The sequence below is a fragment of the Ornithodoros turicata genome, chromosome 10, assembly GCF_037126465.1.
Source record: "Ornithodoros turicata isolate Travis chromosome 10, ASM3712646v1, whole genome shotgun sequence".
Lineage (NCBI taxonomy): Eukaryota > Metazoa > Arthropoda > Arachnida > Ixodida > Argasidae > Ornithodoros > Ornithodoros turicata.
This window is the reverse complement of record NC_088210.1, coordinates 20,146,094-20,170,266: the sequence shown is the minus strand read 5'-3', so window position 1 is coordinate 20,170,266 and position 24,173 is coordinate 20,146,094. Positions and strand designations below refer to the sequence as shown.

Below are 24,173 nucleotides of genomic sequence, written 5' to 3'. Positions count from 1 at the left end.
TGTCCGCCCATTTGATCGAACGCCGTTTGGTCGAACGCCGTTTGATCGAAGGCGTTTGATCGAACGCCGCTTGGTCGAAAGCCGTTTGATCGAAAGCCAGTTGATCGACGCCGTTTGTTCGAAAGACATTTGTTCGAAGGGAATTCAAAGCTGCATGCACTGTGTTGTCCGCACCACTTTTTCTGTAACTTTTGACTCGAGCATACGGAGCAGGCAATCAGTGTCCTCTGCTTTTTTTATTTCTTCCTTTTTTTTTCTTTGCTTTTTGCAGTCGAAGAGGGGAGACCACTGGTTAGTTGCAGACGTTTGTCATTTACGAATCAGTAGGACACATATTGAAGAAAGCTGCCCCAGGTTGACAGCAGCCGATAGTCTATCCTTGTTCTAGGCACCCTTCGTACTGCTAGCGACATATTGAAAGGGAACGGTCTGAAACGGGATAGTCATATGTGCAAAGCCACTCGAAGTCTGTGGGTGCTAAGAACGAAATTTCGCCATGGTACAACGAGAGATATTAAATTAACAGCATGTAAAACCTTAGTTCGACCTTAGAGTATGCATCTGCAGCCTCGAATCACTACATATGCACGATATCCGAAGAAATAGAGAAAGTACTAAGGTCTGCTGCCCTGTAATCTTGTCTAAGTTTCGAAGCATTTCTTCGGATACATGTCTGTTGTAAGAACTAAATTTAGGTTCACCTGCACATAGGCGAAAAGTAAATAAACTGAAACTGCTCTTTCTCCTACACAGTGGTCAGTTGATTACAAATAATAATCCACTGTTAGAATTCGTTCACATTCGACGGGAATAAATCATCGAAAATGTCATTTACTTATTTTTTAATTCATTTGCCAAAATGTTTAATACTTGACATCTATTATTATTTGACAAAGGCTAGCAAAGAGTTGAGGGATTAACAAGTACAGCATGTTTAGTCACTATGTGTCATAGCGGAAAAACCTATTCGGTTGTCCAACGGGTTAACGGTGAACAACCCTGGCCCTTGTACTGCTTTTTGGACACTAAAAAGTGGGTTAGCATGAGGAATGTGTTTACGGGGAAGCAGATCACACAAAGTTAAATGTTCCTTAGGATAACTGCATTTAGAACTGCAGCTTTTTCTTTTCCTTGTCTTTTTTTTGTGATTTTCGACACTCCAAGTGAACCAATTAAAAAAATCGATCAAACGACCGCTACCGTTTCGATCAAACGGCGTTCGATCAAATGGTTTTCGACCAAATGTCATGCGTTCGATCAAACGGCTTTCGACCAAACGGCGTTCGATCAAATGTCCCGGAACCGTTGGAAACAAACTCAGAAAACAAAGTGTTTTCTTTTACTTTTTCCGGTTTCAACTCCGATGTCAACTGCGTATTTAGAGATCTTTGGCCGTGATACATGGATCGAAGCGCTTTTTATTGCGTCTTGTCAGACGATAATAAATATATGCGGTCATAAGAACATTTTTAAAATCGAACCTTGTACTGCTTCTTGAAGCTGCTTCTTCTCGGTAAAGTAACCGAAATATCTTTAGGATTATAGACAAGACAAGAGTATGGACTTTGCGACAGGTCATTACCACATGGCTGTCGCGCGTAGTTACTTTTCCGGAAAATTTTAAAGTGCATACAGGGAAACACGCACACACACACACATATATACAAAACAACACAAAGTTTAATCAGCGTATCTTAGTAACTCTTCGTCCCAGAATGGTGAGGACGCTATCGTTCGATAGTACGAAAAAGACCTTTCATGTGGCAATACCCAATATTGCAGATGTGCCTCGTTTCTTTCTAAGCGTTAGATCGTGCAGGGTAAACAAAATTTCAACATATGTATGACAACACTAATCTTATAAATACGACTTAATTTACACAAAAAATGGATGAAACAAAGTCCACTTGAATCACAAGCAGACAAAGGGGGGGGGGGAACTGCAGCAGCAGCGGCGGGTTCCGAAAAAAATGATCCCGCGTCCGAAGAGAGGCTCGATAGCTAAATGGTACTTAATTAAGTATCTTTGCTTGAACTGTCGGAAGTACTGTCGGAAGAAAACGGGTTTGTGTCCCTTAACTCAGACAACAGTCAGTGCCACAGGCTGCTCTGCACCGGGTTCCGGAAAGAATGTACAAGCACTGGGCTTAGCCTATGGCCCCTGGTTGTAGAGGGCTGAAATAATGGTTCGGCGGGGTTCTATGCTTCCAAAAATACAGGAGCGGCATTGTGGATAGCTCATGAAACAGAACACCAGGAATGGGCAGTATTTAAACACTTTGTATTTAAAATATAAATACATGTATTTAAAATACGTATTTAAATACAGGCAAGAAAAATGTATTTATATTTAAATACCGTTTTAGGCGTATTTATATTTAAATACCGTTTTAGGCGTATTTATATTTAAATACCGTTTTAGGCGTATTTATATTTAAAATACGCTTAAGTACACATATCTCATCCTCCCATATTTGTGGGCTTCTCTCGAGTTCCACATTGTAGCCTCCAGCGGTGAAGGGTATCCTGGTTAGAGGCTACAGGTCACTCATCCCGTGTGTTCAGGGATTTCCGCCCGTCTAGAAAACAGCACAATGTGCGAATGAGGGCATCGCCACCCCCGTTGCTTAAGTCTTGGAAGCGAGAAGAGAAATTAGAACTCCAATTTGGGAAAGTCTGTATGATTGTCTGTGTGTTCTCAGAACACACAGACAACGTGACAAGATTAAAAAGCAATTCTCCAAGGCCCTGATACCTTCTGCATATTTCCGGCAGATAGGTTAGAAAAATGCAGCGAACAACATGTCTCACGTTAGCGTGGGCGTAGGAATAAATTGTCCCGGGTTGCGGAGCATTTTGGAAAATGAAATGTTTTTGCGTACTTTTAGCAATGCGCTCAAGCAGTATCAGCCACGAGGAGGAGAGTGGAGTTAAACGTCTAACTTTACTTTCAAAGCTCGTGCAAACGCAGTTTCAGCACTTAATGCAAATAAATAGCAAAAAAAAAGCACACCATCAGATCGCTTTCTGGATGCGAAAAAGTGGATTAGGATGACGAATGTGTTTATGGGCGAGCGGATTACACAGAGTGAAACATCAACCCTCCAAGCGAACGAATAAAACAATCGGATCAAACGACCGCTGCCGTCTCGATCAAACGGTGTTTGATCAAATGCCTTTCGACCAAATGTCCCGCGTTCGATCAAACGGCTTTCGACCAAACGACGTTCGATCAAATGTCCCGGAACCCTTACAAAAAGGAAACACACACACACACACAGCACAATTATTTTCTTCCGTAACTACTTACAAAAAGGGGAAGAAACAAGGAACACAGAGTATAATTATTTCAAAGGATTTAGTTCAGTTTGAGGAGTAGAACAAGCAGCAACATTTCTTTCCTTTTTACATACTTCGTAACTACTTACAAAAAGAAAGAAAAAGACACACAAACAGTACAATTATTTTAAATGATTTATTTAAGTGCGAGGTGTAGAACAAAAGCAGCAACATTTCTTCTTTTTCACGAGTTGAGGCAATGTTCACGCATAAGAGCGGAGCAAAACGTCGAACTGGCCAAAAATTTGGTAATGTAATGACACATCCATGAAGCATCATCGTCAAAACTACGCAGTATACTTGCGTAACTACTTACAAAAAAGAAAAAAAGAACACAGAGTACAATTATTTTAAATGATTTATTTCAGTGCGAGGAGTAGAACAAAGCAGCAACATTTCTTTCCTTTTTCACGAGTTGAGACAATGTTCACGCATAAGAGCGGAGCGAAGCGTCGAACTGGCCAAAAATTTGGTAATGTAATGACACATCCATGAAGCATAATCGTCAAAACTACGCAGTAAGCGTCGAACTGGCCAAAAATTTGGTAATGTAATGACACATCCATGAAGCATAATCGTCAAAACTACGCAGTAAGCGTCGAACTGGCCAAAAATTTGGTAATGTAATGACACATCCATGAAGCATAATCGTCAAAACTACGCAGTATACTTGCGTAACTACTTACGAAAAGGAAAAAAAAAAACCACACACAGTACAACTATTTTAAATGATTTATTTCAGTGCGAGGAGTAGAACAAAAGCAGCAACATTTCTTTCCGTTTTCATAAACGTCGAACTGGCCAAAATAATACATCCATGAAGCATAATCGTCAAAACTACGCACTATGGTTTGCAATCGCCGCGTCATCGGAATTTAGGTTACCGGCCAGTCTCAAGGTCGAGGCTCAAAGTTGGGACGACCACACGTGCCCTTACCGAGCGCCAATGTAGCGCCATCTCTTACGCGAGAGCAGAGGCTTCAAGGTCGTAGCTCTACCGGAAGAAGCAGACGACAGCGGCTCACATATCCCGATCCGAGCGCTACCGATGCGCCATCTATTAGGCAAGAGCAGAGGCCGCAGCGCTCCGCCTCCCGAGTCCTCCTATTGGCGCGCCATTTGGGGGCGGAGCCTCCCTCGCTCTTGGTCAGCAAAGTCAAGGATAGTCGGCTTTATGTGGCCAGCTGCTGCCAATGCTGTTGGTGGCGGCTCGTTGGCATAGCTACGGCCGCTGAAAGTAACGTCATGATTGGCGGATTCTTAATTGTTACGTCACGTCGCTTAAGCGATCAGGCTTTCTAGACAGCGTTAGCCCTCCTCGGTAGCTCAGTCGGTAACGTGTTGGCTTGCTGATCGCGGGTTCAAACGCGGCCGAGGACGGTAGCAATGTGTGGGAGGTTGACAAGCTTCCAGCACCGTGTGTCCGAAATTTCCGGCGTGTAACATCACGGCACTATTATTATTTAGGCGGTGTTGGCTACGGCCGCCGGCGAAGTCACGTGTTTCCGAGAACCAATGGGAATGGTCAAGGCTGTCACCCCTCTTACGTCGGAGCTTGATGTGGAAGTTGACAAAGGCTTCTGTCACGGCGTTTTTTTTAACCCTAAATATATCTGCGTGTAGTACAATACGCGCATGTTAACATCTGTCAAAGAGTCAGAAAGCCATCAATTTAAAAACGTCCGGAATAATTCTGACTGGATAACTGAGTATTCGCACGAGCGACGTCCTCACGGGATATTCTATCGGAACAACAAGCAAAAGACTACTCAAAGAGCAGAAGTTCCACCACGGCTTATGTCGTGCACTCGCATGGTGCAGGGATATCGGGAGTGACGTACAGTGCACTTAGCAGACGACAACGTTTTCCCCTTGTGTAATCGCAATATCCGTTGTATCCCGACGTTTCCCACCAGTGTTTCCCACAGTACCCCGGCGGAAAATGCGCAAAAACGTCATAGCTTTCTGCTGCCACGTGACCGCAAGCTCTCAACGTCATGTGTTTTCTTTCTCTTCTTTCGACCCAGCCACAAGATATTCGGTAGCAGACGACAGTGTCGATGGTGCCGGTCGTCTGCTATGTGCGCAGCGTGCCATCCCGATATTCCGGCGCCGTGCGAACGCTCAACATAAGACACCGTGAAACTTCTGCCCTGTGATAAGTTTTTTTTTTCTTCTTCCACTAGCATATTTCGTGGGGAGAGGTAGCAAGTGTCTGAGCTGCTGGCAGATTATTGCGTTGCGTTAGCTTTCATCTTTGAACAGTCACCCATTGTTTACAGCCTGTACTATCATACGCTTTCACACAATCAACATGTTTCAATAGTCCCAAATGGGCATTAAATATTTATTTCTACGACAGCTAATTAAAGAGAACAGTGGATACTTCACTCGCAACTTGCGTGGATCGCTCACGAGATCATCCACGTACATGCAACTTGGATGGGTTAACATGAGAGAACTGATATTCTGAGGCTGGAACAACATAGAAGAGACAATCACATACAAGGCCTCAAGTGACCTTTATATAAAGGTCATTAACTGAATCCTCCGATTGAATAAGAAAGCTGAACTCCTGGTAGGGTTAATAATTTTAATGGGGATATTTCATAATATTTTCCATAAATATTCAGCTAGTACCACATCCGACATAACTTAGCACGGTGCCGCATTGTTCTAACGCGACATTCGCTAAAAAGGGGCCGCGCGCTCCAGATCTTCGTTGATCAGCGTAAAACGTTCACATTGCGTCATCCGCCAAACAGGAACCATGAGTACCGCGCCTACTGTGATTCCAGCTGTCCCTGAATGCGACTTTGAAATGGGCGCTAGAAAACCGAAGCATCGGGCGGCCAGACGGCAAGTTAGCGAACGGACTTTCCTTGGTAGGAACCTCACCACCTGGCAACCCTCATCTGCCTTGCTACGCAAAGTAAGTACCCACGCGTTTCACGCACAATGCTGCGTACACGAGGAAACCCAAGTCAGGGCCTAGCTGGAGACCAGTAGGGGCCATTCGAATGTTCGCGTTAAAGTACAGTTCGAAAGTGGGTCACGTTTTTGCTTATCGAGGCCAATGAAGCCAGCACGCGTGCAGTGTGTGAACACGCGCTCTGTAGATTGCCTGTTCTTGAAATAGCGCGTGTAAGACACTACTGCGACGTCTTGTATTCCGGATGGCGCTTCAGGAGTTCCTGAATATCATGTTCATTACGGCTGCTGTATTCACCATCACCGGTGCTGTGGTCGCTGTGCGGTCCGCCTTCGGGTCAGAGTCTGAGGAGGCCTGGGCAGTTCCCATGGAGGATGACCTGCAAGCGGGAAGGAAGCGGATTTACTGCTTCTTCAACCATAGCGCGTACCGAAGGCCGGAGCCTATGACCTTCACGGTGGACAACGTTCAGGTGGAACACTGTGACGACATCGTCTACACTTTCCTCGGGATCGACCCTGCTGCCGCTAATATCATCAGCAAGGTTAGTGTATAAGCTGATCGACACGAGATTTTGAAGAAGCCCAAAGTGTACTGCAATGTACCGCACAGAACGCAGAGATGCAGTACCGAAAGAACTGTCACTGCGAGCCACACATAAAATACCCCAACCTTGTCGTTAATGAAAACATTGCTAGAGCTAATTAAAACATTTGAGTAGCCCCAAATGTCAGGCCAACTAAGTCCGGGCCACCAGACCATAGTCGAAATGCTTAGAGCCTACTGATCGCAGTTCTCTTAGGCATCATATGTGGCATGCTGTCCCACACCGAACTCCCTTGCCCCAATTGCCCGCTTCGTGAAATGCAGGTTCAGGCCGAATCAACTAACTGTCTTTTACATGTAACCGTCATAGCCTTGGGCTAAGTGTCACACTGCTCCCAATACTTCTTCCACGTTGCGTCTATCCAGGACCCAAAGTACGACGTCCATCTGGAAGGCATCCGCAGGTTCGCCAAGCTTCGCGAACGGGATGTCAGCCTGGTTATCTGGGCTGCCCTGGGAGGAAGCCGCACCGACAACGACGCTTTCAACAAGATCGCCAGTGTCCGTCGAAGCAGGGTAGAGTTCGCAGAAAACTCTGCGAGGTGGCTTCAGCAATACGGTTACGACGGGATAATACTCTACTGGATATATCCTTTGGGGGACACAGAAAGATCAAACTTCGGCAGCCTGATTAAGTCCGTCAAGAAGCGTCTGTCAGCAGAAGGCCTCAGGTTAGCCGTTGTCGTGCCTGGAGACAAGACACTTAGAAAGGCTGGCTTCGACGTTCGAGAATTAGCTCAGGTGAGTTCGGGGAGCTCTTGAGAGAGGAAATTAATTGAACGAGGCGTTTCTGTGCAGACAGTCGACGTGATCTTCGTTGACACTCACCGCACGGTTGACCCCAGCACGTTCCCGGTGACGACGTTTTTCAGTCCTCTTCGCGTGAAGACTCAGGCAAAGCGCCTGGGGCAGACGGGGTTGTCGTACGTTCTGGGCGATCTGTCCGTCGAGGTTAACCAGATGGAGAAGGTGGTCTTTGGACTGACCCTCGCTGGTGTCACGTTCACTCTTAAGGATCCTAGCAAGAATAAGGTACGTAAGAGCGGCGAAGGTAGAGCCCGAATGGGGTATATATGTCCAGTGTCAGGGATCGCAAGCGAGGTTTAACAAACAAAGGTCCATCTTTGGGGTGTGCACAGGAGAGAAAGAGGAGGGGTGCCACCGAACATCGGGGGAGAAAGGCGTAAGTGGGTCCGGATAGATCACCGGGCATGCCGTAACACATACCCCGGACGCTGTGCGGGTACCACCACATTTTATCCGCAATCCGCAGCGTCACTGAATCTTTACGTGTACCCGTATGCGCGCTCACCTGCACATAGTCAACTTCTTCGGTGGGGAGAACTCATTTTACTAGGACGAGGTGTTCCAAAGACACTGATCTGCCAGTACCGGATATGACGTTATGTATGTGAGTTGGGGCGTTGCACTTGCAAACCATTCCAGGTCAGTGACAAAGTAAGATATTTATTTTAAGAAGCGCGCAATATCCTGAGAAAATTAGTTCACAAGAGTGAGTGCAGCGGCGGCGATCCCTTCCAGCTCCCTCAGGCGCGTTGCGTACGTCAGGTCATCGAGCACTTCTATTGGATGCCGGGAATCGTCTGCTAAGGCGAGGGAGCAAGGCGACGGGTCTACTGTTCTGTGTCATACGCCGGTACGGGAGGGGGGGCTCCAAATGCAACCTCACTATTGGTCAGAAGATGTGGCGTCGCAGACTGGGAGTGGAGGGAAGCAGCTTTTCTGACCCGCCAGGGCAATCCTAATTTCTACCCCTAGTGACATTCTCATTTAACTTAAGCCCGTCTTTCTACAGGCCGGGGACCCAGTGAAAGGTCCAGGAAACCCCGGTGTATTCACCAAGGAGCCAGGTCTGTTGGGCCACTTCGAAATCGATCAGCTTCTGGCGCACGATCTGAGCTGGTCCCGACAATTCGACCGCGTAAGCCAGTGTCCATACTTGGTGAGCGGAGACCAGTGGGTGGGCTTCGAAGACGACGTCTCACTACAGAGCAAGTCGCACCTGGTCCTGTTCACCGGGGGCATAGCCGTGTGGGACATCTCCATGGATGACTTCCGCGGCTCTTTGGGGAAACCACTGCTGGCGAGGGCCAGAGACATCTTCTTGAGGAACCACACTCTGGGAAGGACGTACCCATCGAGGAAGAAAGGATAACAAAATTTTATCACGATATATCGTTTATATTTAAAATGCGCTCAAACAGCGTGCATTCTTTTAAGCTACCAAAGCAAAATAAAGAATGAGTCGTCATTATTGGAAACTTTTGGATTCTCGGGGCTTAACCTGTCCGTGCTATTGGTACGTTCTGCTCGCAATGATGTCTCCTAAAGGTTGAAGCATGCAGACATCGAACTGTCACTCATCTCGCGCGGGACAAACCTGCTGACGAAGTGTGGATGAGGATGATAGGTGCAGACCGTAGGATTGCCCGTCTGCTCAATCTTCGGTCATTCAAAGGAGGAGACATTGCTGATGAAATTTGAGAGAGGACGGATGTGAGTTGAAGCCCGATCAATGTGCAAATCCGAAAGCATTTGTTTTCCCATGAATGACCTGGCGTCTATAGTAAATTTCAGTACATTTTATTCACATTGCAAATTCTACACAGCATCTGGAAAACATGCATAAAAATTGTGTGACGTCTGTGTCAGCTGGGATGGGACACTGTTTCTCGGAAATTAATGCGCAACAGTTCTCACGCAAATGCTACAGCCACGAGGCAGCGTCCATCCGTACCACCAGAATCAATGTCGCGGTTCCGGAGCAGGGCATCCTCATCCTTTGTCGCCATGACGACGGTCCCGTCACGTGACTGCACGCCTCTCTCACATTGGCTGGAAGATGGCGCTCGTCATAACTTCGGACTCGGAGCAGGCCAAGAGGTGAGTACAGCGCGTTTTTTGCACAGTTCTTCCCGAGGAAATATCGTCTGCAAACCGCATACCGCCACGCGGACACCAATTGACACGAAAAAAATGAGTACGACCTACATTTTTTTGTCCGGAATCATAATTCGAGGCAGTGTTGAGTCCATTAGTAAGCATTACATGGCAGACGACAGCTTCGACCAGCTTCTCTCTTGCTCTATAGGAAAATCAATCGGGTGTTCGCGACTCAATAACAATTGCGAGGGATTTCTCTGGTGTGACTGCTTTTTCGTTCACAAATCTGCACGCTATCATTGTCAATGTCCTCTAGTTCCAGAAGGGTCATTCATGGCAATGAGGCAATTGCACTGCCTTCTCGCTTTGAGTAGATGTACAGAAGCAGAAGGCGTTTCGTTGGGATGGAACAGTAAAATAAATTACGTCGCTATTCCGAATCCGTTGTTGCTCTACCCCTCCTACGATAAAGTGTTTCGTAAACTATTCCGTAGATAGATGAATTATGGAGTGTAAAATGTTCTGCTACTGGACACCGTAGGCGGCGGTACAAAGCATAACTGAAGAGTGTCAGGGTACTAGTATTTATAATACGAATAGTGGCAGAGTACTTGTATCGGTTTGAGACCGTCTTGTCGTAATACGTTTCTTTATGTGTTACTGCAATATTCTAGCGCATATTCCGGAATGCTGAAATATAGCGTGGGAAACACAAGACCTCGTATTTTGCGGCATGCAACCATGAGAGCGACACTTTAAGCAGTATTTTTTTTTCCATTTTTTGCTCGTAAATGTGTTATTCTTTGTGGTGTAGGTTTTACGTCATACAGAAGAGTGTTTTGTAAAACATCCTTCTATAAACGGCGTATTCTACAAAACGCACCAAAGGGCATATTCCACAGGGGGGGGGGGGGATATGTTTAATCCAAAGTATAAAAAAAAAGAAGGGAAGGGTTATTCCACAGGGAACACGATATCAGGGGCGCGTATTCCGTTTACGTAAAGAGCTATTTCAGATGGGTGTTTTGCAGTTACTATTTTCCACGCTGTTATTACACGTTTCAGTCCAGCTTAGGAATAAAAAAGGTTGCTATGTACAAGAACATCCCTTTGCATGCTGAAAGGTGCAGAGAGATTTACTGTGTGTCCACTCCTCGAACCATGACACTAGATGACGAAGCAAACCTGTATCAGGAGGTCAGCATGTCTTTGCATGGTCGTGGCCAGCTTCATCGTGTCCTTTTGTACCCTTCTAACCATGGTGAATACCCTGCGTCTCAGCCACAAAATAATCTGTGGCAGACGACAGGGCCGACAGTGTCATCTGCTAGGTTCGCAGCATGCCACTGCGAACGCTTGCAAAAGACATGCCGGAACTTCCGCTTGAACATATTTTGCTTTTTCTTCCACAAGAATATTTGTGCCCTTCTAACCCTGATGAATATCCTGCGGCTCAGCCACAAGATAATCTATGGCAGACGACACGGCTGACGGTGTCGTCTGCTAAGTTTGCAGCATGCCACTTCCGATCTTCCTGCCCCCTGCGAACGCTTGCATAAGACGTGCAGAACTTCTGCTTGAACATATTTTTGCTTTTTGTTCCACAAGAATATTTCATGATGAAATATTTCGCTCGTGTGAATGCACGGGAAATCTACTTTTCTCAATCGCAAGGTCGCGACGAGCGTTTCTCCGTCGATTATTCCAGAACACGAAGCGACGTAGCGATAAAAGACGTTCCCTATGAGCACGCCCTCACTTTGACGAGATTAATGACGCCGTAAAAGGATCTCCGGGCGGACCCCAGTCTCTAATCAAGGTCCCGCTAGGCGTGTAGCTCACGCCGATCTCGAGGGACCCTTCAATAGGAGTCGCCGTTGAAAACAAATATAGCTTTTCGGGAAGCACTTATGAAGAGGAGTAACTTTCGGGAAGTAACTAATGAAATGACGACCGTGTTCGTTTCTCGTGATAAAGGGTTACGTGTAGAGTCCTGTCGGTTCCAAGCATGGGTCTCCGTAATATCTGGTCGATGGCAAATTTAAAAGGGTAGGAAAGTGCAAGAAGATTTCCTCGTGGAATGAAGTATGTCGTTACCTTGAGACCAACAGAAAAGGAACAGGATTCATCTGCTGCGTGGTTCGTGACTTACGAGCGAAAGAAACCGCAATGCACCCTTTCCTTCTCCCTCTCTTTCTCAAGGCGGCCGACAATGCAGAGGCCGCTCTCATTCGTCTCCGCAAACGATCTGTCCAATCACAGCGGGAGATATCGTTTGAGCAGACCAATCCGAGGCTCCTCCGCATTGTTGGGCTGGACCATTATTGTGTCTGAGGATGGATAGTATGCCGTAAGAGTCTGTTAGTCGAAAGAAACTATCTTGCAGTACCTGGAGATTTCAGACAGGATAAACCGCGAGCTGTCGATTTCAGATGAGTATGTCGCAAGGAGTACATAACGCATCGTATAACAGCTCAGCGCGTATATTGGTACCCGCCTTTATTCAAGTACTACGTAAGTTCTCAACCCTTGACGAGTTCAGTTCAATCCCGCGACAGTACAGCCGTGTTCTCTGAGCGAACGGTCCTGAACCCTTAGCAAAATCATGGTCTTCACCCTTAGCACGCTCAATCAATTCGTCCACACTTGCATCAACTGTATCGTGCATGACTTCTTTCGCTTGTTTACAATGACTCCATATTTGCTTGGCGGTGCTGTGTTTCTGCTTTGACAGGAAAAGAATGTTGTGTTAAGCGGGAAGCCACAGCTGGAACAGACGGTTTAGCGCGGAGATGAACCCACATGACGTCAGCAGGAAAAACCCTCCAGGATTGGACGCGTTCACCGTGCTGGCGGCCAGATTGCGACGTGAAAGAGTGCGAAGGATTTCATGACTTTACATCGGCAAGAGGTAAACCTGTTTCTCTAACCATTATTACCACAATGTCTTTGAAAGAATGCTTTATTTGAAAGAAGTTTGACTTATCGCTCGTACAGAGAACGAGACAGCTCGCAAATTTTACGTAGGCGAAGCTGAATGTTTACGCGGTGCCAATACCGTATGGACTTTTATGTAGCATGCACAGTACCCAAGCTACGTATAGCCCAGTGTCTCACATGGTGAACTCTTCACGGCATTTCTATATTATTCACACTTTAACGTTTTACGCATCTTGGTATCTTCCGTACCTCTTACGATTTGGAACTGTGCTTGTTTATGTAATAACCGTTTCAGTGTCCTTACAAGGTAGGAAAGTAGGAACAAATGAGTGGGGCCAACAGTTCTCAACATCGGGGTACAAAGACCGTACGGGCAGTTCAGCAAATGGAGACTAGACACCAGACCCTTCCTTGTGTGACCTTGTCTCGTACTTCGCCACGTAATGCCTGGCGCGTTTTGCTGTACAGGATGCCCCTCGTCAAGGTGGTCGTACTGGGCGCCCCCGCCGTCGGCAAGACATCTCTCATCCACCAGTTCGTCTGGAGCGAGTTCAGCGAAGTCTACGTGCCGACGGACACGCGCCGAACCTTCCACCCATCAGTCATCGTTAACGGACGTTTGTACGACCTGCAAGTGAGCGACCTCCCGGTAGTACCTTACTTCCCGGCCAATTCATTCTACGAGTGGTCAGACTTTCGTTACTACGGCTTACGAAGTGCCTCCGCGTACGTCCTGGTCTTTGACCTCAACGCTCCAGAAACTTTCCAATACGTCAAGAACATGCGTGAACAAATCTTCGAGTCGAGGAATATGCAGGGCGTCCCAGTGTTTGTTGTGGGGAATAAGCACGACCTAGGAGAACCGAGAGAACACCGTGAGGTGGCCGGGCTAGTGAAGAAGCACTGGCGTTGTGGTTACGTCGAGTGCTCCGCCAAGTACAACTGGCACGTCATGTCCTTGTTCCGGGAGATAGTGAGGGCACTCGACGACTTCGGTGGTCTCGGGGCTCGCGGCGTAGGTGACGGCGGAGCGAGGGACCGGTGTAGGATTCTCTGACATCAACGTAGTGACTGTGCATGACTAAGGCCCGGTTTCACCAACACTGGTTAACAGAGATTAACACTCAATTCTTCTTTACAAACGTTAGTTGGTGACGTGATGAATGTTTCAATGATAAGAACTCCCTTTAGTGAAGCAGAATTAAGCGTTAAATTCAAGATAAGGGACCATTAATGTAAATGTTAATTGGCGTTGGTGGAACCGGGCCACATGGCTCAGTTTCACCAACGCTGGTTATGTTTGAACCGAGATTAAGGGTCGCTAAATTCTGAGCAACGTTAGTGACGTGTTCAATGTTTCAGTTACAATAACTACCCCCTAGTGAAGCAGAGTCAAATTGAGGGACCGCTGATCTCGGTTCAAATGTTAATCGGGGTTGGTAAAACTGGGCTTAAATGTTAGAATGATTGATGAGATGCGACTTGTAGTGGAACATTTCTGTGTACATAGCTAGCATATAGCGCCGAAAGGTAGTGTAGATGAATTTCTATGACATCGAGATACGGAACTGAAAATGCCATTATCGTATTAACCAATTTCAATACATTAGACGCCGTCTTCTGTTTCATTCATATAAATGAAAGTGCAGTCGTGCGGTTCAGCGTCTTCACGTTCTGCTCTTTCGGTTGCGGGACCCTTTGCTCAATTCTCGCAATAAACGAGTTTAGTAAACAGCAGGCTGGAACAGTTACCGCCCAGCCCAGGCAGCACGTCATGCACTGAAGTGTCTCTTTTTCGCGTGTAGCAGCGTCTTGGAGGAATTCGTTATGGAGACGTTGTACACCCATGCGGGGATCTCCTTCCAGTGGAAGACGTCGTCTCCGACGCTGTTCACTAACGCCGTGATGGTCATCAGGGTTACCGTCTTCAGTATCAGTCCAGGGTACACCTGGAAGAAAGGTATAGTAGCTATGTGAATAATGAGACAGGGTCAGTGTGAACGCGTCACTCACGAGGTCCGCGGTCTTGGTGTCGGTGACAGTATGTAGGACAGCAATGCCCGCTGCGGCGGATGGGAGAACTACGGATGTTGTCGACGCCATGGCCACGGGAAGCGCGTAGTACAGAGGATGCACACTCGACTGCACTGCCTTGATAGAACATTATGAACGGAATTATTATTCCCTGAATGTCGCATTGGCCGTCGCCGTAATAGTCTCTAGTCACACGCTACCAACTGATCCAGCGAGGCCGGTTTTCGAACGTTTCGAAACAGGCGCGGTTGGTACAATTCAAATGTCGCGTTGCAAGGCTCAGAGGAAGCATTCGGTCGCTGATGGCGCCACGTGTTGGACGTGACACACACACGGTGACATGGGCACAACCAGGGGCGGATCCAGGGAAGACCCTCGGGGGGGGGGGGGCACTGAAAAAAAGAGAGAAGACGGGGGGGTCGCCATGTAGCAGGAAAATCTGCCGGAATGGGGGGTAGAGGTATGTCTCGGGGGGGGGCAGGGCCCCCCCCCCTGGATCCGCCCCTGGGCACAACTGAGGTTGATTTTCCTGTGCGCGTTCAAACAGTCATTCTGCACGCACACCGTAGAAGCTGAGCTGACCCCCGTACGATAGCTGCACGAGATGTTGCATGTAAACCACTTACGAATGCGACGGCTTGTCGCGATGGGTGAAACGTAAATGCTTGATACGTGTATTCCCCATGAGCCGTCCGCAGTGGACAAGGCACACGTACCGGCTCGAAGGGTGCACGTCTCTTGTGCTGACGAATAATGGGTATCACGAATTGGATGGTCACCAGTGTCGGAAACTGGGTCTGCTATACAACGATCATCGACGATCACCTGGGGGCTATACGCAAGTCATATCCTTTCATCACTCAAAACCACTTCCTCTTGTATGGTGGTCGGCAGCTGGAATCCTTTACCACGTTGTCCTCCACTGCTGCCCTGAACTACGAGAAGCGAACAAGCGAAGAAGCCGACAACTGAAGTAGCCACCATTGGTAAACAGACATGGCATGGCGTCTTCGTCTTGCATGAGAAAGCTCTCTTGCATGTGTCACAGTAAACCTTGTAAGCTAGGGAACGAAACCCTTCCTCGGCCTCCGCAATGGCCAGACCTGTGGTTGTCCCCTCGTTCGCCACATGGGCCTTCCCGGGATTTTCCCCAAGGGAGAGGAGGGGGACAACCCCCTCACCTCTTCTCCTGGAGACAAACGCTGCGGGTGTTCAGAGGCTCATATTGGGACATCTGGATATAAATTATGACGACCTATTAATAAAGAGCGCGTAATTTCCCCATGTAACCTCGAAAGTAATTAAGGATCTCCAGGGGGGGGGGCACGACCCCCTTGCCCCCCCTCTTGGTACGCCCACACGGACAACTTTTGTGAGACAGGTTTGATCAGAGCGACAAAGATGTGCGTCACGCCGTGGATGAGACCTTGGCGGCAAAGCTATATGACAGATATTGAGCATGGTCAGGGCTGGTGTCTATGGGGGGGGGGGGGGGGGCAACTGCCCTCCTGAGCCCACCTAAGGGGGCGCAGAAAGACTTTCGCAACTTTCGGAGAGCAGGCGTACGGGGGGAGGTCACAAATTTTCTAGTTGTCACCCTGGAGGAGAAAAGTAGATGCCAGTAACTGAGCACTTTGGCACAAGGATGGCACCTGTTCCTGGCTTCCAAGGGAGGCTATTATGAGCAGGTATGCACTTCCTCTCTCGTTCTCTCGCTCTCTCGTGTGACATGTCCTGGAGCAACCACATGCTATTTGTTACTCTTCCTTGAGAAGGAATAGAGTTCTTAGAACACCTTTAGAAAGTCGCGACGGAACAGGTCGCTTTCTCCGACTTCCTGACACTCAAGAATCCTGTTTTGAATTGTGGGCCATATTGAGGTATGCACTATAGAAGACTGCGTTTGTCGTTTGGTACAGATGGCGGGCACCGCGAAAACCCACAGTACGGTGCCAATAACTGTTCGGGTTATTGAAATATTGTGGCAGCCGTGTAAACCCGCGCTGATAAGCCAGCTGTTGCACGTCGCTATCACACTGATATCGTTGCTACGGGGGCGGCGATGTAGATGCAATCATGCCGTTTGGAGCTCTCCAGATATATTTCTTTCACTATTATATTACGTTCGTAACGGGAACATGCGCTTCACGTAAGCTCTGCGAGTACCATTAGGTTAGCAAGATAAGTGCATGCTAATATAATCCAATCCAATAGAATCCTGCTTGCTGTGACATATTGTGTGTTCACACGAGCGACATCCTCAAGGAAGATTCCAGTGGAAGAAAAAGCGAAAACACCGCTGACAGGGCCGAAGTTCCGTCTCGTGTTATGTTAAGCATTCACATGGTGCGGAATATCGGGAGTGGCGTACTGCACACTTAGCAAACGACACTTAGCAGAAGACATCGTCAGCGTCCTTTCTTGTCTTCTGCTACGATGTATCTTGTAGCTGTCCCAACGGTTAGCATGCAGTGTCAACGCCACCTAAATACAGCCTGCTTATTGCCCCCTCTACCTCTTTCGCTACGTGAACGTATAAAGTCATAATTCGTCTGCTACTGCGATTCGTCGTTGTGCGAATTCATGATCTCGCAAATGATTGCAGCTAACTTAGAAGTGCACATGGAAGTGCAACGCTCTTTCCAGAAGTTTTGAGAAGATATGGAACCGTTTTGTTTTTGAAGAATTCCCATTAAGTACGCGGGGACGTTCAATCACTTCACTACTCGCGGACGACGGTGGTTAGTCTCCATGGTTACGACAGCTGAAAGCACGTTCGTGATTGGTTACCGCCGTTGTAAACACGATCCTTAGTTGTTACGTCACGTCGACGAGTAAGCAGGCCTTCTCTATCTATAGGTGATGTTGGAAGTGTACGTGAAGACACGACGTGAATACGTGAATACACGGATAATGGCTCTTGCCATACACCTTCCTGAGACAAAGCAAAGTGTTTAAGGACGCCTTACCAAATCGGACACGGCTGGAATTAGAATCTTCGCGACAACGACGTCGCTGTTGAACTCTGTCAGAACAGACGAAATGAGAGATAGAACTATCTGCGTCTGCAGCGGTGTGAGGAAGTCTAGCCTCGACAAGTGACGAGTCATCTGACGTAGGTAGCCGCTGACCTATGTAAGACAAGGAAAAATTTATTACAGTCTATTATATACATCCTCCTGACAATCGCAACATACCAGTGTAGCTGCAGTGACACTCAGTGACCCGCCCACTATTATGAGTGCCGTCCAAGGAATTCGTCTCGATACATGCTTCCAGAGAATAACTGGAGTACTCGTCAACCCTTCAGGAATCATTGCCAGCATGACGATCACCATGTAGAGTGCGGTTACTTCGTGGAGGCCCCTGTATACACGCAATGTACAATACGCGTAAAAAAGGTAGCGAGTAGCAGCATGGTAGCAGAGTTGCCACTACGACATTTGGCTTGAATCTATGTTCACGTAGGTTAGCAGACACGGTGACCCGAAGACGAATGCGAATGCGATGCCCCTAGCGGGATCCAAGCGCATGAACCGCTATATTCCTGTCACTCGTGTTCGGGTGGCAACGGTCACGTGATCCAGCACGGGTGCCGACCTAGCAACTTCCGAGCGCTGGGCCGTGTTGCCACGGTATGACCACCCGAATTCGCCATATGGTCTGGGTAGTCGTGCCTGTAGTGACCAAAGCTATACCATTCCCGCCTATGGCGTGTATCAAATTGATATACGCCACAGTGATTAGTTGAAGCTGGGCCTAGGCGTCGGTAACTTTGGCACAATTACGCATCTATATGAGGTGTAGCGACTTTTTAAGGACTTCTTTTACCTGAATTTCGGTGTACATCATCTAGCAATACTGACATGACGTAACTTCGTTACACTTACCGTGTACGCTGCACCTCACCGCAGTTTTTGCTGAATTGGCGTGCGTACCATGTTGCGACGACAGCGAGGAATGACGTTAAAAGCAGGAACTCCTTGATTCTGTAATAGTGCAGATAGCGTAGATATAGCTTTCTTAGATCACCACTTGAAATCGGTGGAATGCTATATACTCACGTGGGTCTGCCAAGAAAGTGCCTCTTCTGACGGAGCACCGCCTGGATCGCGTTCGCTATGTCCGTCGCTTCCTCGAAATCGCTGCAGAAATTGTTATATATATATATATATATATATATCAGACACGCGAAGCAGGAAGAGAGTGAATGGTACTCACTACTTTCGCAAGTATCCATAATATGTGATGGCGAAGCAGACAGCCGTTGAAGCGACGGACACTGGCAAGCTAACGACGATCCAGTCGACTGTCCCCAACCCGCACCAGCCGAAGCGGCTACCAGAGACGAGATATATTTCTACATGGTCATGTTGCAGAATAAGGTGTAGCTTACCTTTGAAGAAAGTCTCGCAGGAACATGCCCGCAGACGTCTGAAGCATGTTGGCCAGACTTCCTACAGAGGCACCACAGGTAACGCTCATCATTAAGGCTTTCTTTATTTGGTTGAACCGGCTGAAAGCATTGTGCGACACGGTGAATGAAACGACTCTGGTTCACGCAGTGCATGCATGTGAAGAATGCATGGCTCACACTAGTGCATTCTACTGCGTGCATTGTCAGCAATCCGTTCCGCTGTTCACATACCTGCGCCCGAATGCGTGCGTCACCAAACCGTTAAGCCAATGAGCGCTGCCAACGCCTTCCACTCCGGTGGCCGCCATTTTTAAAACAGTCTCGCAGAGACAAACCTACTGTGCGCGCTCGGGAGGCGGCCTCGCGATTCGTTCTCCGCTTGCGGGCTGCTGCGTGCGTCGGAAAAAGTTGAGCTCGGGCGAACGCTTCGCGTTCTGCTGCGGGAAGTAGCGCACGTATCTGTTGCCACGGTGACCAGCGGCCGCATGCATCCGCACGCAGCAGAACACACACGTGTGAACCATGCTTTATACTCATCGCTGTAAACTCACCATGATTCCAAGACCAACAGCCTTCCCATGTGAGGACATTTCAGTATGGACGCACGTCGCCTTGCTGTATAGTAATGGTTTTTATAGCATTAGTGGATACAGGAGACCTTTACCCGAGAAACGTCACCATGACGTTGGTAGACTGAAACCGAATCAAATTGGAAGGGGAGGGCTGGGTTCCGCGAATGGGCACTTATTTGCTGCCTCCTATTGAAAGAAAAGTGGGAACGAAGGTCGCGCAATCCCCTCAAGACCGTGGCTTTCGGGCGCGACCTTGTCCACCTCTAGGACCTCTAGCTTCGAGCGTAGATCAACTCTACCAAATTGGTGGCGCTGTCGAACGCTATGACGTCATTTGTTTACAAACAGGGAGAGGTCTATTGACTGGCAAGGTTATAAGCGCACATGACAAATAAAAAGAAAAAAACGAACGAAGGAAAAGAAACGTACCGTCTGGAGCAGGTACCTTCTGTTCGGAACTCGTACCCTGGGAAATGGATCGAAGGATCGCTGAATGTTGCGGATCCATGTCCGTCGGCACAACCGTCAGAAAGTGGTCGTCTTCGTACTGAGTGATCTCTTCCGTGGAGCGAGGAGAAATGACTTTCACAGAAACTGCAGTCATGATGATGTCGTCTTCGTCGACGGCAGTCTTGACTCGTCGACGTTGCTGCAGAGCTTTTGCGAACGAGCTGGAGATGAGGTCGTGCTTGAGCTCAAATACTGTCGCCTCCACAATGGCACACATGACCAGTGTCGTTGCACCGTTCATCAAGACCTGCTGGAAGGCTTCGCTTCGTCAGAAACACGAAGGTGTGTGCAGTGGCGGATCTAAGGAGGGGGGAGCGGTTGGACGATCGCCCCAAAAACGTCAGTTTATACATTGAATTTCCCTCTCCACTATGTGCACAAAGTAACCCCCCCCCCCAAGCCAAGGGTCTGGGTCCGCCCCTGAATATGTGTGTGTGTGTGTGTGTGTGTGTGGCATATACAGCACCTGAGTAACAAGGAAGGTGGCTATGGTGACAGCCAAGAGCACAGTCCGGATGCGGCATCCGAAGGTGGCTAAAACATAGAGGGCAGCACGGGCGCATAGGTTGGTGTCTTCCGAAGCAGATAGAAGGATGGACATCCCTAGCAAAAGCATCACAACGTTGTCCTGTGGGCAGGAGGTTTGGTGCGATTACATGCGATTGTTTATGATCTCATAACGAATTCAACGGGTTGATGTGGTGATGATAATGATGATTTGTGAAGAACGTGGAATGGACGGCAAGCTTCGAAGCTTTGGCTTTCTATTTTCGGTTGCGGAGCGTGTTCGGCAGAGTGAGGTGGCTAAGCTCTACCGACACGGTTTTTGCTACAACGAATGAACAACACTCACATCACCCCCACGTATGGCAGGCAGAAGTGACGTTTTTCTCTTTTTTTTTTTTTTTGTGAGGGGGCATTCTATGTTCCATAAGAAAAGTTCTCACCATCAAGAAGTGTTGTGCAAGGTCTGCCGCGTTGGAGACGTCCAGGACAGGAAGCAGGAGGAAGGGCAGCGCTAGGGATATCACGGGGACGGGCAACGTATCCAGCAACATCCAGAGGGCCATCAGCAGCACAACGTACGCGCACAGGCTCGCCTTCAAGAATCACAGGGCACTCGTAAGCGTGTCTTACCACGTTCGTTAACGTCTTACCTTGTCGCCCAGGAAGAATATTGGAACTATAGCCACAACTGGTACGTAACCCGTCGCAACCGCAGAAACCCTGCTGGGTGCCGTTTCTTCTTCCATGATGAAACTGTAAAACAAGCAGGAAGAAAAAGGCGCAAATATTCTGTATTTGTGCGCTAGACAAAGTAGGCTGTTTAGCCGCGCCCTCAGCAGAGACGCCCACCATGTGTTGTGTCGACGGTCGAAGTAGCAGTAGAACAACAGCGAGCGAGGAAGGGAAGCCGATGGAAGCCGAACGAAACGTGATGTTCTTCTTCTTCCTTGTTGTGCAAAACTTCCGCTACCACGTGAGCGCGGGTAGTATTTTCGTGATGTTCTAACCACGGTGAATGTGAATACTTATCCTGCGGCTTAACCACAACAATTCCGCAGCAGACGACAGTGTGGACGCTGTGTCGTCCACACTGTGTCGTACGCTGTGTCTTCTTATGGTGGCGTCAGCCACGATAAGAGCATAAATCATAAAACATGAAAGCAATACAGTTCAGAAAAAAAAAAAAAAAAGTGGTGCATCATACATGATAGGAAACACAACGGCCAGGAACTGTTAATTAACAATACATTTCTTACTTGTTTCCTAAAAGATGAATAAGAACATACATTTTTTTATTTTCAGGCGGCAGCAGGTTCCAATTACATACACCACGAAACAAAAACGACAGCCTGCCGTAATTTGCCCTAGTACGCGAGCGTGAATTCAAATTGCAAAAATTTATCTTAGGCAAAGTTAGATTAAGTTTTAAAATACGATAGGTCAAACCTAGAACGCCATATGGTATGCTGTCCTGGACACTGAGAATTGGGATAAATAAGGCAAATGAAAGGTAATCCTGATGACACGGTTTTGTAAGACTTCCAGGACACGTAAGTGGGTCTTATAAGTGATACCCCCCACACAAGAGCAATATGAAAAATGGGAATGTATGAAAGCGTAATATAGATTAAGTAATATGGACGTAGGAAAAAACTGACCTGATTTCACAAGGACACTAATGCCATATGAAACACACCACCACCGCCTTTTCTTCTAAGAATACGATTGCATTGTAACGCATTGCATTCTAAGAATGCGATTGTCAATGACGAGCACATTCTGTTGTCCTTACTCTTGGCTCAGTCGGCAGGGTCTTGGTGCGCGCATGGCCGTTGCTCGAATCTGGCGCATATCCCCTTCTTCGTTCCAGCAGCTAATTTTATTCGTCGAGCAAGATAACACAACGCTCTTATTGGGCAGCGATTCATTTTTGGCATTACATATCACATTACGCTCGATACATTTTTTAAACCACCCTCACGCGGCCAACTACAATGGACTACTATGGCAAAATCTCTACCCTGTCCTGGTCCGGCGAATTCTCAGCGCATTGCTTCGGCTGAGTGAGCCACCAGCGTTGCTGTCATTTCGTTGCGAGTAGATAGCAGTATATATAGCAGATTACCAGCATATATATATATATATATATAGTGGATAGCAGAGCATAGCAGCAGTGTACAGCAGTGGATGCGAGGACACCTGAACGGTTCTGTGTGTTTTATTGCAAGAATGTCAGACAAAAATGATTACTGAGATCGAAAGGCGCTACAACACGCCACACATATAACAAATGCGTTGTTTACAAACACAGGGGTGGCACGTCCAAAGATCTGATTACGACCCCCCTTTGGACACACTGAGCCGGCGTGTTGTAAACTAAGGAGAAATGGGATTCCATATCGGTGGAAGAAGTATCTTGCAGTTTACGCCGGTGAAATACGTTGATCGCTTGGGAAGGAGGGATCCGGATGTTCTTGACCCCCCCCCCCCCCCCCCAGTTTATTCATCAGTCAGCAGCTGCTTCAATTGATCTTCGACAGTTTTTGTGGCATGCGCTGTTCAAGACCCCTCATCAAGATCCTGGATCCGCGCCTGGGGGCAGCCCCGTGACCGATAAGAGAAGAGGGAGAGGGGGACGGAGCAGAAATCTAAGAAAGACGTTAGAGCAAAAATAATCCGAGGAAGGGCAGCAGGGCGAAGGGAAGCCAGTGTTACCAACGCAGCTACTTGAAGCCATATTCGTGTTACCAAGGCGACAGTTAAAGTATAGTGGTGAAAAGGCTGGGCCATAATAAGCCGGTATTGTGAAAATATTAGGTCATTCTTTGGGATATTGGGCCCAACGTACCCAAAGTTTAACCGACAGCGGGATAAACTTGGCAACACTGGTACAACATCGGACCCGCGCTACCCCTGCGATTGTCGAAAATGGGACCGGCACTCGTCTCGCTACCCGCATCGCAAACCCGGCCGCACCTGCAGGAAAGTGCGGCTTAACCGCATCACGTAATACAGGGTGTGTGCAGAAAAACATGACCCGCATTTAGGCACATAGCTTGTTGCCTACCTAACTAACGAACTTCCGGTGGCGCACGATGGCGCATTTATGCGTGCGAAATCTGTAGAAAAATTGTGGAAGCCATACCCAGCTTAAAAAATAAACGGAACAACGAAAACGTCGGCTTCCGTGCATCAGAATAGGGCAACATGGTGGACAACAGGGTGTATGTGAAAGGGCAACATGGTGCACGTAGGAGAGTTGTGTTCAAGTACCGCTAGGGGAGCTATCGGTGCATAAATCGAAACGACGTCCCACATGGATGCTCATCGGCAGTACCCCTAGCGGTGCCTGCACTAACTCTCATGAGACGGAAATGCACTACAATGCACTGTCATGGCCGCCCTATTCTAA

At 47.9% G+C, this 24,173-nt stretch overlaps 3 protein-coding genes across 3 annotated transcripts; 2 read left to right on the top strand and 1 right to left on the bottom strand.

Annotated features, from left to right (window-relative positions):
• The first annotated feature begins 6,056 nt into the window (after positions 1–6,056).
• On the top strand, positions 6,057–9,149 carry LOC135370275 (chitinase-3-like protein 1). Its single transcript, XM_064603983.1, has 5 exons — positions 6,057–6,271; positions 6,528–6,815; positions 7,244–7,618; positions 7,676–7,909; positions 8,694–9,149. Exons 1-5 carry the CDS (start codon positions 6,110–6,112, stop codon positions 9,051–9,053), a joined length of 1,419 nt encoding a protein of 472 aa, XP_064460053.1. The 5' UTR covers positions 6,057–6,109; the 3' UTR covers positions 9,054–9,149.
• A 3,337-nt stretch (positions 9,150–12,486) lies between these two features.
• On the top strand, positions 12,487–14,402 carry LOC135370924 (ras-like protein family member 10B). The gene is made up of 2 exons (XM_064604845.1): positions 12,487–12,692; positions 13,190–14,402. The coding sequence occupies exon 2, from the start codon at positions 13,191–13,193 to the stop codon at positions 13,776–13,778; it is 588 nt and encodes a 195-aa protein (XP_064460915.1). The 5' UTR covers positions 12,487–12,692; position 13,190; the 3' UTR covers positions 13,779–14,402.
• On the bottom strand, positions 14,289–21,695 carry LOC135370923 (solute carrier family 13 member 2-like). The gene is made up of 14 exons (XM_064604844.1): positions 21,611–21,695; positions 21,412–21,514; positions 21,202–21,354; positions 20,721–20,882; positions 20,174–20,501; positions 19,724–19,787; positions 19,152–19,271; positions 18,977–19,093; positions 18,820–18,900; positions 18,646–18,744; positions 17,953–18,121; positions 17,725–17,886; positions 14,735–14,872; positions 14,289–14,670 (listed from the first exon to the last, which is right to left on the bottom strand). The coding sequence occupies exons 2-14, from the start codon at positions 21,505–21,507 to the stop codon at positions 14,494–14,496; spliced, it is 1,866 nt and encodes a 621-aa protein (XP_064460914.1). The 5' UTR covers positions 21,508–21,514; positions 21,611–21,695; the 3' UTR covers positions 14,289–14,493.
• Positions 21,696–24,173: the final 2,478 nt, after the last annotated feature.